This window comes from Typha latifolia, chromosome 6 (genome assembly GCF_019914945.1).
Source record: "Typha latifolia isolate L0001 chromosome 6, TyphaL0001v2, whole genome shotgun sequence".
Taxonomy (NCBI): Eukaryota; Viridiplantae; Streptophyta; class Magnoliopsida; order Poales; family Typhaceae; genus Typha; species Typha latifolia.
The window spans coordinates 1,975,877-1,991,594 of record NC_133091.1 but is presented as its reverse complement, the minus strand read 5'-3'; the positions used below and the strand labels follow the sequence as shown (position 1 = coordinate 1,991,594).

The following is a 15,718-nucleotide window of genomic DNA, read 5'->3' as shown; positions in this document are numbered from 1 at the left end:
GTCCAAGAAGTTAAAATTTATGTGTTAATGCACATCTGATCAATGAAATTTGCAACTAATTTTGTTCTCGTGGTTTGCGACTTTTACGTAATTTGGTTTTTATGTTTTTATTTAGAGAAATGTCTAAATAACGTCCTGTATTTTTGTTATTATTTATTTAAACATTTCGTCTTTAAACAGATCATTGATCGTAACTCTATTAATTACATTATTTAAATATTTTTTAATCTTGACGTCTTATTATTAAGGCATATCTGACCCTACCCCACTATATAAAATTAAAAACCTCTCTTTTGATTTAATCGCTTTATTCTATGCTACTAAAAGGTAGTTTAGAAATTACTTTTCATATTCTAATTAATATATCTTAGTATTATAGAGAAAAAAAATAAGAGTTAGGATGGGGTAGTTATTAAACTAATAAAATCTCAAAGCTTCTTTTCTCATACTAAACTATAATAAAATAAAATGTAGGAACTAATTCAATTTTACACCATTTATAATTTAGTAATTTCTTCTTTTTTCCAATATTTTTCCTTTTTTTTTTAATGAACAAGGAGGGACCACCAGGTTCAAAGATATTGGTCAATTTTCATTAATACCCACTCCAATTATCCAACAATCTTTACATCATACATGCGTAATGAGGGTGTTTTCGTCACTTCGCCTTCCTTTCTGACGATCCACTAACCCGCACATAGACACTTCTGACACGAAGACGCGCATTTGTGGATGGTGGTAATCTCGAGGTCCATCTAACGGTGCGTAATACATCAAGCCGCTTTAACTTCGTCCTAGAGAAAATATTAATTATAAATATGCGAAGAACGAAAGAAGTGAAAAAAAATAACAAAAGCGAGAGATATGATCAGGGGAAAGCGAACCTAACGAGGAGATTACTATGCTGCAGATTTTGCCGAGTTAAGTTAGGGCAAACTATCTTACTCCCCGAAGCTTGCCGAGTTCTTCAGGTAGTCTCTGTGCTTATTTCTCCAATTCGTCGTGTCTTTGCTCATCTGATGTATGAATCAATTGATTGAAGCTGTTTTCTAGGTTTAATTGCTGAAATCTCTACGACCCACTTCAAAAAATCCGATTTTTTTTTCTTACCACGTCGTGGAGATCTCGATCTGTATATGTCTAATATTTGGAACTCTCCGAGGGTTTTTGAGGTGTTCTTTTGTGGGTTTTGAGTGTACTTTTCAACTTCAGCTGCTCTCTAGGGCTTTTTACTTCAGTTCGTAACTCTTATTCATCTGTACAGCTAATATTTTCATGGCTTCAGTTGACTATATAACCTTTGTTCAATACTTCAATATAAGCTAGTTTAATTTTCATTCTTTTTTCTCATTTCTTTCTTCACCGGTTAGCTGTTAGATTAAGAAGTTCCTTCGTTTCCTTTTGATTTGCATTTACTTATATGGTCCCTTTCATCTTTCCATTTCTGCAGTTAAAATGGATTTATCAGGTTCCTTTGATACTTTGTTCTTCAACGTTTTGTTATTTGTATGTTAACATTTTGCTATTGTAGTCAGCTTTTCCTATAATTAATCTGATATATGAACTTAAGTAAGGTTATTTGGGCTTTTTATTCTGCAGTTGCTCTGATTTGCAATGGAAAGGAAACTAAACTCCACAATGGGGTCAGGTCAGGAAGCTCTGGATGTGAAGCCATTGCGATCTTTGGCCCCAATGTTCCCTTCACCTTTGGGCTTAAACACATTTACTCAATCGACCACCCCGCCATTTGTTTGTGTCACACCATTCGGTCCATTCCCAGCAGAGCCGGACTCAGGGAACTCTTCTGGCTTTTGCCCACCATTTCCTCCTTTTGCTTCTCCGGATGCACATGGACAGAGACCAGTAAATCCAGGTTCTCGGACCACTGACAATGGGGTTACCCATTTTGGGGCAGTACGATCTGCTAATGGCCCAATAAATGCCACCCCAATCTCATCATACCAGACGCCACCGTCGAGCATGGATGGAGATGAGGAGCCTCTATTCACTACACAAATCTCAGCATCTGGCAGGAAAATTAAGAGGCCTGCTCACTTGAGCAGCTACCGCACGAGTGGTAGTTGTGGCACTGGTGGCTCTGATGGAAGTAAAGTCAAGCGTGTTAAGGCTGTTAGAAAGATTCTTGATAAGGATTTAGTCTTGCTGCCCCCTATATCAGATGACCCCAGGGAGTCAGTGGAGATGGTACTGATGACCTTTGATGCACTCCGGCGGAGGCTTCTGCAGTTGGATGAGGTACAGGATGTAAATAGGCGCCCAGATTTAAAAGCTGGGGCCATGATGTTGAGCAATAATATCAGGGCTAATGTGGGGAAGAGGATAGGAGTTGTTCCAGGTGTTGAAATTGGGGATCTTTTCTATTTTAGGATGGAGATGTGCATTGCTGGATTGCACGCTCCTAGCATGGCCGGTATTGATTACATGACTGCTAAGTTTGATAATCAAGATGAACCTGCTGCTATCTGTATCGTATCTGCTGGAGGTTATGAGAATGATGATGATGATGTGGATGTTTTGATTTACGTTGGCCAGGGAGGTAGCAACAAAAATGAGGAGAAGCACGACCAGAAACTTGAAAGGGGTAACCTTGCCTTGGAAAGAAGTACCTATAGAAAGAATGAGATTAGGGTTGTCCGTAGTGCAAAAGATCCTACCTGTCAAACTGGCAAGATTTATATCTATGATGGGCTCTATAAGATTCAGGATTCATGGAAGGAGAAAGCAAAGACTGGTTTTAATGTCTTCAAGTACAAGTTACTGCGAGAGCCAGAGCAACCTGATGGAATTGCAGTCTGGAAGACGACCCAGAAATGGAAAGAGAACCCGTCATCCAGGGGCAGAGTTATACTACCTGATTTATCCTCCGGTATTGAGAATATACCTGTTTGCCTTGTTAATGATGTTGATGATGAGAAGGGACCAAGTCATTTCACTTATGTCACTAGAGTCAAGTATTTGAGACCTCTTAGCATGATGAAATCATTGCAAGGTTGCATGTGCCTTAGTGTGTGTCTTCCTGGTGACACTGGTTGCTCTTGTGCTCAACAAAATGGAGGTGATCTTCCTTATAGTTCAGCCGGGCTGCTTGTGAGCCGCAAGCCTATGATATATGAGTGTAGTGCTTCTTGTCAGTGTTCTCAAAATTGCCGAGACAGAGTAACACAGAAAGGTATTAGACTTCACTTTGAGGTTTTTAGAACCAGAAACCGTGGTTGGGGTCTCCGTTCCTGGGACCCTATCAGGGCAGGTACATTTATTTGTGAATATACAGGTGAAGTTATTGATGAGGTTAGAATAGATATGGATGATGACGAAGATGATTATATATTTCAGACAATATGTCCTGGTGAGAAGACTTTAAGGTGGAATTATGGACCTGAGTTACTAGGCGAACCAAGTAGAAATGTCTCACCCGAGAGTTATAAGTCATTGCCTGTTACCATAAGTGCAAAGAATATGGGAAATGTTGCCCGTTTTATGAACCATAGCTGCTCCCCTAATATCTTTTGGCAGCCAGTGCAACATGATCACAATGATGATGAGCACCCACATATCATGTTCTTTGCAATGAAACATATCCCTCCCATGACAGAATTGACATATGATTATGGTATAAGTGGAGCAGATGCTTGCAAAGAGGAAAAGAGAACAGCGGTGGGGTCCCGTAGAGCTAAGAGGTGCTTATGTGGCTCACCGAATTGTCGAGGTTCTTTCAGTTAACACTTATGTAAGATATGCATGGAGTGAAGTGAACATATTAACTCATCTTCAAGGTCAGAGTCACTTCTTATAGGTGCTTGTGCTCTCCTTTCTCTAAATATACATGCTGTGTAAATCATTTTTTGCGAAACTAAGTATATAAAGTGATGATTGTTCTTGCCTCTCATAAACTATCTAGATGTACATAATATTTTTCCCCCCTCTGCAAGAGTTTTGGTTGTTTTCTTATGACAATTTCTTTCATTCCTAAAAAGTGAAAAGCCATTGATTTCAGTGGTATGGACTGTTATTTAACATTCATGGCTAAATGCATAATTTAGAAGCTTTGTTTTCACAAGGTTTGGTTGGCTTTGTAATTCCATGTTATTTACTCATTTGTTAACACTTAACAGTTAATGCATCCTCACTGACATCTTTTCGGAGCAATTAATCAAAGCTCGGATTTATTTCATTAGGTCTTCTCCTGTTATTTGGCATTTTGATATAATTCCCGAGTCTCAGTTGACACTTTATTTCCTGGTTGCACTAACAACTTGCGACCAATATTGCGACATTTTGACATCTATGCAACACTTCATGCTCTTCATGAGCCATCTACCCGAAAGTATTTATAACTAATCAATAACCTGAACAATTGGAAACACAACATACTTTGCTTTCCTATTACAACAAATAGTGGATGCCTTTCAACCCTCGTATTTTTTCCCCCTCGCTCACAAGTTACTACTTAAGCTAATGGAATATGATAATTCTTGACTCATCTTCTGAGTGTGTCACAAAAAGGGCCACATGTTTGGGTTCAATGCTTCAGAGTTCATACTCAACATGTTTCCTGGTGACATGATACTCTGTCGTAATCTTGTATGGTTTGCTTTTGCAGCGTCCTTTCTCTGTACCTGTAACTGAGGCTGTAACTTATGTTGGAAAGATAATTTTGGGATGGTGTTGCATTGTCACGTCTTTAGATATCGATGGCTTGTCTTGTAAAGACAATGAACAAATCATCCTGGCAAGAACCATGCAGGTATGCCTTCTCTGTAGTCAAAGTTTTGTGACATATGGGGCATGTTTTGTTCTTAAACACCTTTAATCTCCCCCATTGTTCTATATACTTGTACCACATGCAAAGTGTAAAATTCTCATCATTTAGCAAGGTGTGGTTTGAGGTTCCTAAACTATGTCTACTTGATTAGAATAATAACTGTTAGATTGCTTTAAATTTCTACTGCAGCGGGCTTGTTAGACCATCAATGAGCCTTTTTTTTTTTTTTGGTTTTCTTTGTTTCTAGTCTTGTTCCTTATTGAGGGACAACATTGATTGGAGAATCTTTTTGATCTGTATAAGGAAAAGTATGTGTCCGAGCACGAGCAGTTAAGAAAGTTCTAACAGTTGACTGAGATCAGACTATGAGATTCTTCAACAACAAAATCTTCTTGCCTTTTTGTCTGGATATATTTAATATTAGATATGGAGATGGCATTCAGAAAGGAAAATAAATTGCTCTCTTCTCTTGTGATTAATATTAATTTCTGAACACCTGTGAGCCCAATCGTCCCTCTATATCTGATATATAAGTCCAAATGTACTAGGATGCAGAGTATTAAGCAACTGTTTGGATGGATAAAATATGAGAAAAAAATTAAGAGAGTCGAAGAGAAAATTTAATTTCTCTTATTACAAAGAGAAGCCCCACTTTTGGTTCTTATCAGTATCGTGTAGTAGTTCCTGGATGTGGAAGTAACAGCAGCATCCTTCTTTCAACTTCATGTTCATAGAAGAACAAAAATTTAAATAAAAAAAAAAAATATTCGACGTCCACTCCACACAATTATCACTTCATCATTCTAAGTTTCCAATATAATCCATAATATACTACAACAATATAGAGAGCAAAAGGTCATAACATCATTTAGTATAAAGAGAGGATTGTTTCAATCAAACTATTGATAATTCGAAGAACTTCCTGGCAATCAACTTTTACCAGTAATCTGAACAAGAGCACAACCCATCTCTAAAATGATGGAACCGGCTCCGATCTCTCATAATTATTTCCCTTCTGTAAATCCGAGAAATGTGCTTTGCGCTCGCATGACAATCACTGCACACCCTAAGGTTCTTTATGATTCTGATAGGCATACCCAAATCCGACACGAGAAGAGCGAAGGCGATCGCTAGCCTCTCGCTATGGTAAGTCAATGCATCTTCCTTGTCCTCCCGCTATGGTAAGTCAATGCATCTTCCTTGTCCTCCTCTTCGACGTCGAACAGCACATTTTTGGTGCTCGGCTTGTGCCCACATTCATGCAATCTCTTATCAATCTCTTGAAGCATAGCATAGATCTCATCTGAAACTGGGTGTGACTTGTCTCCTGTCAAGAACTCATGCATGATGCCATCCATCTCAACCAAGCTAGAACCAGGGGTTTTATCAATACCCCTCTCCTTCATCGCCTTCCTCGCCTTCCTAGCATCATCCCATCGGTTAATGTTGGAGTAAATGTTTGATAGCAGCACATAGTTTCCTCCATGCCATGGTTCTAATTGTATCAGTTCTTTGATAAGTCTCTCCCCAATGTATACCTTATTGTGAACTCTGCAGGCCCCTATCAAGGACCTGTACATCACAGCATTTGGCTTCATGCTCATTCTGCAAATCACTTCCTCGGCCTCCTCAATCTGCCCTGCCCTGCCCAAAAGATCCACCAAACAACCATAATGCTCAACCTTGGGCGTAATTCCGAAATCCTCTTCCATTTTGTCGAAAAAATGGCGGCCCTCCATGACCAATCCAGCATGAGCGCATGCAGACATTACGACCACCATCGTCACGCCGTCGACTCTGGCCCCCTCAATCCGCATCCTATCAAGCAATCCAAGAGCGCGGCGTCCATGTCCATGGATCGCGAGCCCGCGAATCATTGCATTGTAACAGAGAGTATCTCTCTGTGGCAAGCCATCAAAAACCTGCTCCGCAAGATCCAATCTCCCACATTTCGAGTACATCTCGATCAAAGCTGTGGCCACAAATAGATTTATCGCCAAACCACTCCTTCGGACAAACGCGTGTGCCCACATCCCTTGCCCGAGAGCTTCCAAATCACCACAAGTGCTGATCACCGCCACAACCGAGATCTCATTCGGCTTAATCGAGCTAAGCTGGCATCTTTCAAACAAAACCAATGTCTCCACTCCAGAATCATAACAACCAACCTCGCCAGCACGCCGGGCGTAAGCAGACAAGATGGAATTCCAAGTTGGTGTGTCCGGATTTGACACCTGATCAAATATTTTCCGGCAAGTTTCGATTTTTCCGCATCGGGAGTACAATCCGACCAGCGCAGCATGGACGAAGCGGTCGACGGCGTCGTCTGCGACGAACTTTACTAACTGGGCATGGAGTGCGAGGCCGTAGGCGATCCACGGCGGCGAGGCGCAGGCCTTGAGGAGGGAAGGATAGGTGTGGGAGTTTGGTTTGGGCGAGAAGGGTTCAAGGAGGGAGGAGTAGAGATGGAGAGCTAGGCGGGTTTCGCCATGGGAAGCGAGGGAGGAAGTGAGGGTGTTAAAGAGGAAGGTGGAGGGGTGAGGCGCGAGGCGGAGGAGGGTGGTCGAGTAGGAGAAACCGAGCAAGGAGGCGATGGGTGGAGAAGAGGAGAAGAGGAGGAGGCGGCTTAAGGGGTAGGTGTGGTTTGCAAGGCCGGAGGTGATGAAGTGGGCGTGGAGTTGTTTGAAGGTTGAGGGGGTTTTGGGAGTGGTTTCTAGGAGGCGGAAGAGAGGTGTTTGTTGAAATGCCGGACTTGGAGGTTTCATATGTTGATATGCTTTAATATATGCGGGTATTAGAGTTTATATACAGGGAGTCGATATGTCTTAGTTGCTATCTGATACACAATGTGGAACAATGTTCGTAGATAGATAGATAGATAGATAGATAGATAGATACTGGCAAATTTTGAGGAGAGAACTCAAATTCTTTAAATAGATTTGAGTTTAGTATAATATGATTTGGTTCATAAACGGTTTAGCTTGCTTAACTCAATTAATTTGTCTATGACTTAATAATCAGATTAATAATTTAAATAATTCGCTCTATAAATTGATTTATAACTCGAATAAACCATACGAATCTGAATAAATGAACTGGTCTATAAATCAATTTATAACTCGAAAAATCATATGAACCTAAACAATGTGTGTCCACAAATTATCTATATAAACTTATTTAATAAAATAAAATTGTATATATACGTAACTATGTCTATTTACATTTTTGACGAAGTTATGATTATTAAATTCTTTGTCCAAAATTAATAATATTAAACAAAAAAATATCAGAATAGATTTATATTTAGAAAAATTTTCATATAACACTAATTTTTAACGGAAGTTATAATTTACACTATATTTTTACTATTTATAAATCGAGCCATATAATTTAGTAAATATGTGCAGAAAATGAGTCTACCTTGGTTGAGTGTACTTTTATAAAAAAAAATTTACTGTACTTAACTTAACCTAGTGGTTTGTTAAGTTGAACTAACAGATCTAACAACATGATATTTTTTTACACATATTCGTTAAATTATAGGCTCGATTTATAAATATTAAAAATATAATATATAAATCATAATTTGGTTAAAGAATATAATATTATATAGATGAAATAATTTCATACTTAACCCCAAAAATCACGTTATAATTTAGTCAACAAGAACGAAGAGAGATTTAGTGATACAAAAGAAATATTAAGAGGTAAAGTGTATTTTGTCCAAATGTACCTAAATTTCAGTGCACCAGTTGACTGCTGTGAGTCAAATGAGAGAGAGAGAGAGAGAGAGAGGGAGAGTTCCGTGTATGAGTGCAAGAGAGGAAAAGTTGCAGTAGTAGTTATCAAGCGTTATGGACGACTAGAAATATTAGCCCCAGATATCCCTTAAAGAACAAAACAGCTAATTGACGTGTTAATCAAGTAGCATCACTCTTGGAGGTCAAAATGTTGGTAATAGAAAAGAATCAAGAATCGGTTGGCAAAATGATATAATTGTCATATCTACCCAAGACATTGCATTAGCAAAATAAGGTCCAGGCTTCCAGCAATTTCATTATTACCACTATATACATCTGGGAAAAAAAATGATGAAAAATAAAGTGAAAAAATCTGGCACCGGCAAGGCAAGTCGTAGAGAGTTGTAGAGAAGGTTACAAGTGCATCAAGCTTGGAGGGGGTGAAGTATGGAGATCTGGGGGGGTAAGGAAGACAATGCGATTGAGGAGGAATGGGAGAAGAGAAGAGAGAGGAAGAGGGAAATAGAAAAGAAAATTCTCATTAATGAGGGGAGAGGAGAGTAATTACTGACGGCGAGGAGGAAAACCTTCAGCGAGAGAGAGAGAGAGAGAGAGAGAGAGAAAAGCAGTCGCCACCCATCAAAATTGTCTCAATTTTATTAAAATTTTGAGTTTGTTTGCCTATAAATTTTTATCTTAAAAAAAGGATAATTAAACTTAGCACTCCTAAATTATCATAGTTTTTGATATATACATTTGAATTTTTTTTCTATTATCCATGTAGAGCCCCTAAATTAAGAAACACATCTACAAAATTCCATAATCTAGAAGTAATTATATGAACTCCCTCACTTAGAACAAAAAATTTCTTAGTCAGAGGATTTATGCGGTAAAAAATAAGTTTAGTGGTGTCCGTGGAAAGCGACGATAGTTCGGGAGAGCTAAATATAATTAACCACAATTTGATAAAAGAAAAATAAATTTTTAATTATTTGGTAGCAACTTTACCATACTACAATAATGTGTTTAGTAACGGCCTATAAACATATATAAATATACGGCTGAACTCAATACTAAACTAGCATCACAACGGTTGAAAAAGTTACATAAAAAAAAAATAAGATGGAGAAGAAAAAAGAGAGTCATAAACACTAGCAAAGCCGGTGCTACCCGATCTCAATATTGTGTTAGTTTTTTTAAAATTTTAAAGTTGTTTGCCTATAATTGTTTTTCTTAAAATAATTACACTTGGTCGTTCTAAACTATTATACTTTTTCATATTTATCCTTAAATATTTTTTTCTATTATCTACATGTAACCCCTAAATTAAGAAACACATCCACATAAATTCATAATGTAAATAAAGAAGTAATTATATAAACTCCCTCACTCTAAACAACAATTTCTGAGAGCTAAATATAATTAATCACCCACAAAAAATATAGATACAATTTGATAAAAAAAAATAATTTTCCAATTATTTGGTAGCAACCTTACCGTAGTACAATAATGTGTCCAGCAGTAGCAGTAACGGCCTAGAAACATATATAAATATATCGCCAGATCTGATGCTAAACGAACGTCACCACCAGAAACTCTTCGGATCGCGGAATCGATGCAAAAAGATCTCCAAATCGGTGCTTCGTCTTCTTCGTTTCTTTCCCAATGTAATCCCTAAACCCAACTTTTTCTCCCTCTCTATCTCTTCTGTGCCTGTTGCCGCGTGGTCGATCTCGATGTGCTGTTTGTGATAAAGTTTCGATCTTTTCTTGATGATGCTTTGATTTTGTGATTCTTAGTTTTGTTTCTCAGCTTTCTGGGATGGAGATCACGCGAGGATGACCCACATTTTGGATCGTCTATATTGGTATCTAAATGGGTTCCTTGAGGAAGGTGTTTATTTGTGATGTTTGGTTGGTAGTTTTATTTGATTTCACCTCTTAGAAAATAGCACACCTTGTTGCAAAATTTGGAGGATGAGATGTAAGTTGCTCGATGTTATGAACTATTTGTAAGAATGTGTGAAGAGATAGACAGACATGGAAGAACAATTGCAATATTTTGGTACAAACAGTTGACATTTTTTGGGACGATTTTGATCTCATTGTAGTCGATCTTTGATGGAAAAGCCCTAAGATTTGACACTTTAGGGGAACCTAGTGCATGGAGGTGTAGACAATGTGGGTTTGCACTTTGCAGAGAGCAAGATGTATTTTACTGCATTCTTGTTAAATTTTTACAAATCTGACTCTTTCTCCATATTCCGCATTTGTCATTTTACAACGTTGGCCAAAGATGATAGAAGAAGCGAAGGGCCATAAATGATAATTAACATATGAATTCTTGAAATCACATAGCTTCATAGTATAATTTCGCGGCCCTTAAAACACGATTTTGTTCCTGTTAAGATGTAAATGGAGAACTCGTAGCTCTGAATTTTACAATGACAGTTCTACTCAAAATTTACTGAAGTAAATTATATGATGATTGGTCAAATATTCAAATGGTCTTTGTTATGTCTTTTTGATATAGTAATTCTGCAATAACTAGCGAATTAGAGGCATATCATGACTTCATTCTCATTCTCTATTATTCCTGCTAAGTTAGCTTTACATTTCTGCCACTGTGCATCTGTGTCTCTGCATTTTTCAGTTCCGTTGGAATCTAATGAGATTTGATTTTGTGGATTTGACATCAGGAGCTTGAGCTTGGAATGGAAGCTGAATTATTGAGATCTTTAGATAAGAAAAAGTAGACCGAGACCAGTAAAGATAGAGATGGCTTCACTAAGCAAAGCTGACAAGAAAGCTACACTAGATGTTGCAGCATGGGCATTCAATGTAGTGACTTCTGTTGGCATAATTATGGTTAATAAAGCTCTAATGGCTAAACATGGCTTCAGCTTTGGTAAATCTACTTGGCCTGTTGAGTTTTATCTAATTATTTAATTTGCAGTTGCCTTTTTACACATAGCTACCTTTCTTACTTCCTTTACTTGCACACCTTTTTAAGTTTGATACATCTAACTTGGACGCCCCACTCAGAAAGTGAATACTTTTGATGTTATTGGTATGATTGTCTTGTTACAGCTACAACGTTAACCGGCCTGCATTTTGGCACCACAACAATCATGACTATAGTTCTTAGATGCTTAGGACTTGTTCAGTCCTCCCATTTACCTCTACCTGAACTACTAAAATTTGTGATATTTGCAAATCTGTCAATCGTTGGGATGAATGTCAGTTTGATGTGGAACTCAGTGGGGTTCTATCAGGTCAGTTATGGTTGATATCATCGTCTGCCTTTGGTCTTTTATTATTTTTGTAAACAGTGAGTTTAATTAACTTTTGATGCTGTTGTTTGGTCTCAGATAGCGAAGCTCTGTATGATTCCAGTATCATGTCTTCTAGAAGTTTTGTTCGATAAGATTCATTACTCTCGGGACACAAAGCTCAGTATAGTGGTGGTTCTCATAGGTGTTGCCGTTTGTACAGTTACTGATGTGAGTGTCAATGCTAGAGGTCTAATAGCAGCTAGCATAGCAGTTTGGTGCACTGCTTTGCAACAATATGTAAGTACTAAAAAAATTTAATAACTTTGTACCTTTATTTGCATCATAACATGGTTGGTTATTGCATGTTCTACTTTAAACTTGGGTTTCTTTTTTTCTTTTTGGTACCACAGTTATATGACCTATAAAAGTGTTTTGAGCTTATCGCAAGTTGTAGGAAGCAGAACTTATTCATACAGTTGGCTTCTTTTTATCGGATACACTATTGTTGCTTCAACAATTCAGTTAGCTAACACTTCTCCCTGGAGAAATTAGCTCCTGGTGCTCTCTGCCTTCACTGAAGTCATTGTTCAAATTTGTGAATGACTTAGTCACTAAATTTTCATATAAAGAGATGGTATAATCAGCTTATAGTGTATTTTCTGTCGAAGAGTTCTTTGTTGCTTTACACTTTGCCACTCTGTCTTTTGACTGATGCTAGTATTTGTACATCTTTAAAATAAATTTCTATCTTCTGCTGAATCATGTAGAAATAATCAAGTGTTTAGCAAGAACTCTAATTTTAGCGTCGCCCTATATGGTTCTAATCTAACATACCTTTTTCCTGTAGCATATTCATATTCTGCAACGGAAGTATTCGCTTACATCTTTCAATCTCTTGAGCCACACAGCTCCTGGCCAAGCAGCATCTCTCTTGCTATTGGGACCTTTTGTGGATTTCTGGTTGACTAACAAAAGGGTGGATGCATTTGACTATACTATAGCCCCTGTGGTAACTAACTACTGAACTTGTTTTTTATATTTAGAAGTTTCTTGTTCTTTTCACAGTTGAGCAATAGTAGTAGTAGTATACTCATTCTACATTCCAAGCTTTATTTTATGATTTTTAACAAGCAAAAGCACATGTACTACAGCGTGGCAATCCTGCTCATATAACTTCGTATATCCTGCAATCAGCATCTATGAGATCAGCAAAGAAACTAAGTGCACTCTAGTATGGTATTCTGATTCAATGATGGTCGTGCCATGGCATAGTCCATACCGACCACCGGAGAGTACAGCACTACACGGCACGTGCCGCAAGCAAAGAAGAGAAAAAAAAAGTGGGAGACTAACAACGCTTCATTCTTTGTCATTGCCGCCAACATCGTCGTCGCCCGTCACGAGCCAGCTTGAGGTCACCGATGAAGGTGCACAACGTCGCGGATGCCCAGCTCCTGCTGGTTCAAGGAGGAAGATGACTCGAGTGGAGCGGGTCGGGTGATTTCAAATAAAAACTTAAGTTTCGAATCACGTTGCGATGGATGCCTTCATCGGTGGCCTTGGGCTAGCTCGCGACGGGCAACGACGAGGTCGGGGCGACAACAAAAAGTGAAGCACTGATAGGAGGGGTGCCGTGCGGCACCCCTCGTGCCATGTGCCGGGGCACCGCCGGCATGGCCATCATTGTTCTGATTAGTGCGGATGCGGTTGTTGCACTAGTAGGAACTAGGAATTGTTCTCTCTTATCTGCCCATCTATCTAGCTCTATATTTATATAGCTGGACTAGAAACTTTATGTTAAAATTCCAGAAAAGATTTTAACATCTTTTCAGTCATTTATTGTGCCTTGGTTTGTAAAATTGTTCCAACAATTCTGCCACATATGCATTTCATTTCTATTCGATTGCTCTCTTCTCGCATTTCTTTTGCATTGTTCCTATTCTCTTTTCCGTATCTCAGACATTATCTGCTCTCGTTCTGCAGTTCTTCATTCTCCTGTCATGCCTGATAGCTGTCGGGACGAATTTGAGCCAATTCATCTGCATCGGCCGATTCTCTGCTGTATCTTTCCAAGTCTTAGGCCACATGAAGACCATTCTCGTCTTAATCCTGGGATTCATCTTCTTCGGGAAGGAGGGTCTTAATGCTCATGTAATTCTTGGGATGATCCTAGCTGTTGTAGGAATGATCTGGTACGGAAATGCATCATCCAAGCCTGGGGGAAAGGAACGTCGAAGCTATTTAATTCCAGACAGATCTCAGCGTCACACCGGATCTTTGGAAGGAACAGTTGGTCAGGTCTAAACATGATTTGCCCACCTCATTTTCTAATTTTCCTCCAAGTTCTCTTCTTGAGAATTTAACGGCAGATGTCGATGGAGCGAGGCATTGCTTAGTAAAGTTTACAGAATCACAGGTTTTAAAGTCATCTCTTTTCTTAGTTTCGGACGTTTGAGGGAATGAGAGGAATGCTTCTATTTTTCTGAAACATAGAATCCCTTCATGGAAGTTGATTCATTTTACACTACTGGTAATTTACTGTACTCCAGTTCTCCAAAGTCCAAACTTAGAAAGAATTATGATGCATTATTCTGGATTAATTATGAATTATGCATCAGAGTGATGCTTGAATCTATTATTTGACCATTGGATTGTTGGAAGGCCTTCATTTACCTCGTCGTGGTTTTGACCAACTTGGCATATTTTATTATTTTTGATCCACAAATGGAAAATATTTGATGCATTGCACTTATAGTCTAACTCATTACCACTGCATTCTCATGTATTCAGGGGTGAAAATAGATACGATATTGCTCGGTTTTCTGGATTCATATTTTGGCTGGATAAGAATATTAAACCTTTAACAAAATTTAAAATTATATTTAGACTAAATCAAATCTAAAACAGATTCGAAAACAAATCATACACCAACTGAATCTTAAACATATAGAAATACAAATAGAAAAAAAATGTGAAATATAGAAGATTCAAAAATTAGTTTAATCTTAACTTACACAAATTTAAATGAGACAATAGCAATTAGCAAACTATTTCAATCAAATTACAAACAAAAAGAAAGAGTTTACAAAATAAGCTTCTACATCTTTATTCGGATTTAGATCCATGGATATAGTAGATCCAAATATTTTTTAGAAATTAAAAATAAATGTGGGGTCCTGATAAATATCCACATATATATATATATATATATATATATATATATATATATATGAGATATTTTTAATAAATCTTTCTATATTTTTTTTATATCTCTTACTATGGACCTTTACCTCATTATACTCAAAATATGGACAAAGATGGGCTTCCTTTTGTTCCTTTCTCATTACTTCTATCTTTCTTCCATTTGCTATGCATGAAAGCAATTTGTCTCCATCTCTCTCTCCTACCACCTTTAATTACACCACCTATGACTTCTAAGGATAAGAGATTGCTCACATCATGCCTTGCACAAGTTGGGGAAATTTTTAAAGTCTCATTACCTCCTCCCATTTCTATATCTATCCACAAATGAAAGCAAAGTTATTCCACATCTGCAAGCCATGATCTCAAGGAAATATGCCAACAAGACATTATTGTAGAGGAGAACATCAGCAGCAAGGTTCTTTGTCCCCATACTTCCACAGGATTGATAGTGAGGGATGAGGCCAAGAAAAAGGTGAATCATTTGGGTGCCTAAAAGTTGGTATTGCCTTTTTTTTTCTTCTTAATTCTAGCTACCTACTGCAAAAGTCTCTCTTTTGAGTTACCACTGTAGCCTAATGATAGAGTTTCATTCTCAATCTTTTAAATATTAAGATTGATATTTAATAAAAAATTTATTATAATGTTATGTGCATTTGATAATTAGCTCCTTTGTGTAGTAATTTTATTGGCCAAATTTGTCATTGGTAGAACTAGTAT

At 37.9% G+C, this 15,718-nt stretch overlaps 3 protein-coding genes across 5 annotated transcripts; 2 read left to right on the top strand and 1 right to left on the bottom strand.

Moving 5' to 3' along the window:
* Positions 1 to 811: 811 nt before the first annotated feature.
* Positions 812 to 4,960, top strand: LOC140790706 (histone-lysine N-methyltransferase, H3 lysine-9 specific SUVH1-like). 2 transcript variants are annotated; one of them, XM_073140907.1, is made up of 3 exons: positions 812 to 971; positions 1,600 to 3,794; positions 4,622 to 4,960. In XM_073140907.1, exon 2 carries the CDS (start codon positions 1,615 to 1,617, stop codon positions 3,739 to 3,741), a length of 2,127 nt encoding a protein of 708 aa, XP_072997008.1. In that variant the 5' UTR covers positions 812 to 971; positions 1,600 to 1,614; the 3' UTR covers positions 3,742 to 3,794; positions 4,622 to 4,960. The 2 variants fall into 2 exon arrangements, with proteins under 2 accessions (XP_072997008.1, XP_072997007.1); XM_073140906.1 differs by having other exon boundaries at positions 829 to 971; positions 1,600 to 3,814.
* A 974-nt stretch (positions 4,961 to 5,934) lies between these two features.
* On the bottom strand, positions 5,935 to 7,548 carry LOC140790488 (pentatricopeptide repeat-containing protein At5g43790-like). The gene has a single exon (XM_073140600.1). It carries the CDS (start codon positions 7,546 to 7,548, stop codon positions 5,935 to 5,937), a length of 1,614 nt encoding a protein of 537 aa, XP_072996701.1.
* A 2,512-nt stretch (positions 7,549 to 10,060) lies between these two features.
* Positions 10,061 to 14,465, top strand: LOC140790707 (UDP-rhamnose/UDP-galactose transporter 6-like). Of its 2 annotated transcripts, none has more exons than XM_073140908.1 (6): positions 10,061 to 10,190; positions 11,222 to 11,430; positions 11,613 to 11,797; positions 11,894 to 12,094; positions 12,645 to 12,806; positions 13,781 to 14,465. In XM_073140908.1, the coding sequence occupies exons 2-6, from the start codon at positions 11,301 to 11,303 to the stop codon at positions 14,099 to 14,101; spliced, it is 999 nt and encodes a 332-aa protein (XP_072997009.1). In that variant the 5' UTR covers positions 10,061 to 10,190; positions 11,222 to 11,300; the 3' UTR covers positions 14,102 to 14,465. The 2 variants fall into 2 exon arrangements, with proteins under 2 accessions (XP_072997009.1, XP_072997010.1); XM_073140909.1 differs by lacking the exon at positions 13,781 to 14,465 and adding an exon at positions 12,949 to 13,699 and having other exon boundaries at positions 10,074 to 10,190.
* The last annotated feature ends 1,253 nt before the right edge of the window (positions 14,466 to 15,718 follow it).